Source organism: Drosophila persimilis, unplaced genomic scaffold (assembly GCF_003286085.1).
Source record: "Drosophila persimilis strain 14011-0111.01,24,50 unplaced genomic scaffold, DperRS2 tig00000000-arrow-pilon, whole genome shotgun sequence".
NCBI lineage: Eukaryota > Metazoa > Arthropoda > Insecta > Diptera > Drosophilidae > Drosophila > Drosophila persimilis.
In genome coordinates this window covers 11,745,908-11,748,084 of record NW_020825288.1, presented here as the reverse complement: position 1 = coordinate 11,748,084, position 2,177 = coordinate 11,745,908, and the positions used below count along the sequence as shown (strand labels likewise).

At 45.8% G+C, this 2,177-nt stretch overlaps 1 protein-coding gene across 1 annotated transcript; it reads left to right on the top strand.

Annotated features, from left to right (window-relative positions):
• Positions 1-405: 405 nt before the first annotated feature.
• On the top strand, positions 406-710 carry LOC6587993 (metallothionein-3). Its single transcript, XM_002013308.2, has 2 exons — positions 406-473; positions 535-710. The coding sequence occupies exons 1-2, from the start codon at positions 449-451 to the stop codon at positions 645-647; spliced, it is 138 nt and encodes a 45-aa protein (XP_002013344.1). The 5' UTR covers positions 406-448; the 3' UTR covers positions 648-710.
• The last annotated feature ends 1,467 nt before the right edge of the window (positions 711-2,177 follow it).

Genomic DNA, 2,177 nt, shown 5'->3' with positions numbered 1-2,177 from the left:
TTGCGACAAGGACAACATCGCAGTGGCGTGGCCATGTTGCGCTAATGCTTCGCCCGAGACCGAGATAAACAATTAAAAACTTTTGCAATTTGCGGTAATTCCACTCTGACCCCTTTAACTAGCCCCAATTGCGCATAGTAAGTACCCAGTAACGTTTATCGGGGGCTTTGTAAGACTAACTGGGAGACAGCAATCTAAGGGGATTCGATCCCCTATCCCCTATCTTATCACTGACTGATAAGAAGGGTTCCCCAACTCGTTTTCTGTTGACTGCTGACTGCAGTCGAGTATGTTCTGTTGATTTTGCACACGTTTTTCGTTATCAAACGAGCAGAGTGCAAAATATTTACACGCGGCCCTCAGCTGGTGGTCGAGCCTATAAATACTCAGGCACAAACCCGCACTGACCAACAACAAGTTGTAAAGTACAACCGATTCAATCTTCAAAATGGTTTGCAAGGGCTGTGGATCTAGTGAGTCGAAGGTGTAACCATTGTCTAGTCACTCATTTTTTAAACAACTTCTATTTTTCAGACTGCAAGTGCACGTCGACCAAGTGCGGCGATAATTGCGCCTGCGATCAGGACTGCAAGTGCGCCTGCAAGTCTGGTCCCAAGGATAAGTGCTGCACCACCAAGGCCAAGTGATTCGCCAGGGTATCCTTTCCCTGACAGAATGAGCAATAAAATAAAGTAAACTTTAAGCTGTTACATCGTTTATTACGTCGACTGTCGCTTACTGTCGCAAATGATATTCGCTTAATTAGAATTGCGTTTGCCGCAGCTAAATTCCAGCAAAACACATGTCGAGGGCAAATATTTGCCACTCGCTAGCGTCATAGCAGAGATGACGGGGCCATTCCAGTTTTTGCCTCTCGGGTCGGTTAAATCCTCGTTTGGCCTAGTGTCACATTTAGCCAGGGTCACATGGCCAAAACGCGCAGTTATTGCATTTGCGGCGCGTGGCAGTCAGGCAGTCAGGCAAGCAGGCTGCAAAATTTATGCGGTCTCATTTGGACCAGCGAGGACACTACTCGAAATTGTGACACTTGTAAGTGAGCGTGAAATAATTTCTCGCATTAAGTATACGCAATGGGGACCCCACAACAATGCGCGGTTGCTGTTAGAGTGCAATTGTTTAAGCAATTAATTAGCGCTGCTCCAGGACATCCATTGCCACCCAGTCCCACCACAGCGAAGATGTGACAAAGGGAAATCAAGTAAAACAAACTCAAGAGCTCAAGAAAGCCAACTTCAGAACCGAAGTTATGATACTCTCATCATCATACTGTTTCTCGATCTCGCCCTCTTTTACTAAGTCTACCTACAAAAGAGAGACGACTAGGTGCCTGGTCTTGCCTTGCAAATGAATATAGTTTTTGAGATTATGGAGTAATCCTGGCCAAGAATACATCAAGTTTGTTGAGTCGGAGCGGGCTGCTTCTAAGTGTTGCAATCATATGACCAAAATGATAATATCCGCTTAAATATGAATTGGCGGCCACTTAGGGACTTCGCGCAGAGCTGCTGCTCTCAGATTGCTCAGCAAAAGCCTCTTGAAAGTGAGTCTGAGCCTCATGTTTAGTCTAACAATGAACCTCCTTGGTCTGGCGATGGGGCGTCGGGCTGGTATTGGGGACTGGCACGGAAATGTTAAAAATCCCAACCACAAATTGTGGAAATGCCTGTCTGGGCTGCTGTCCTGTCTGCCTGTCTAATTGTCTGTACATAATTTAGGCAAACATTTTTAATTAAGTGCACTGCTCAACTCATACACAGGCAGGCACATTACATGGCTTGGCTTGGTTTTTAATTCCATCATTAATCTTGCAGAGCCATGGGCGAGGTGTGCTCGAACAGTTGATTGCAATTAACAATCGGGGCAAGTCATAAGCAGCTTTTAGACTTTGGTGTTTGCCTCCTCGGCTCTCTGGGTCTGGGCCACAACAAGGCAAACAAAACCATCCGCAAACACAGTTGCCACACCAAATCCCAACACTTTTTGTTGGAGGCGACCAACGCACAACTTTATTTACTTGGCTGCGGTTTCTTGTTGTTTGCGGCTTGCCCGGCATACCCTTTTGCTCATGGTTCTATTAACTTAATTATAGAGTTTGCCCAGTGCACATCTGGTTACCGCTGGGGTATTGTCTTTTAAGCGTTTAAAACTTGAGATTC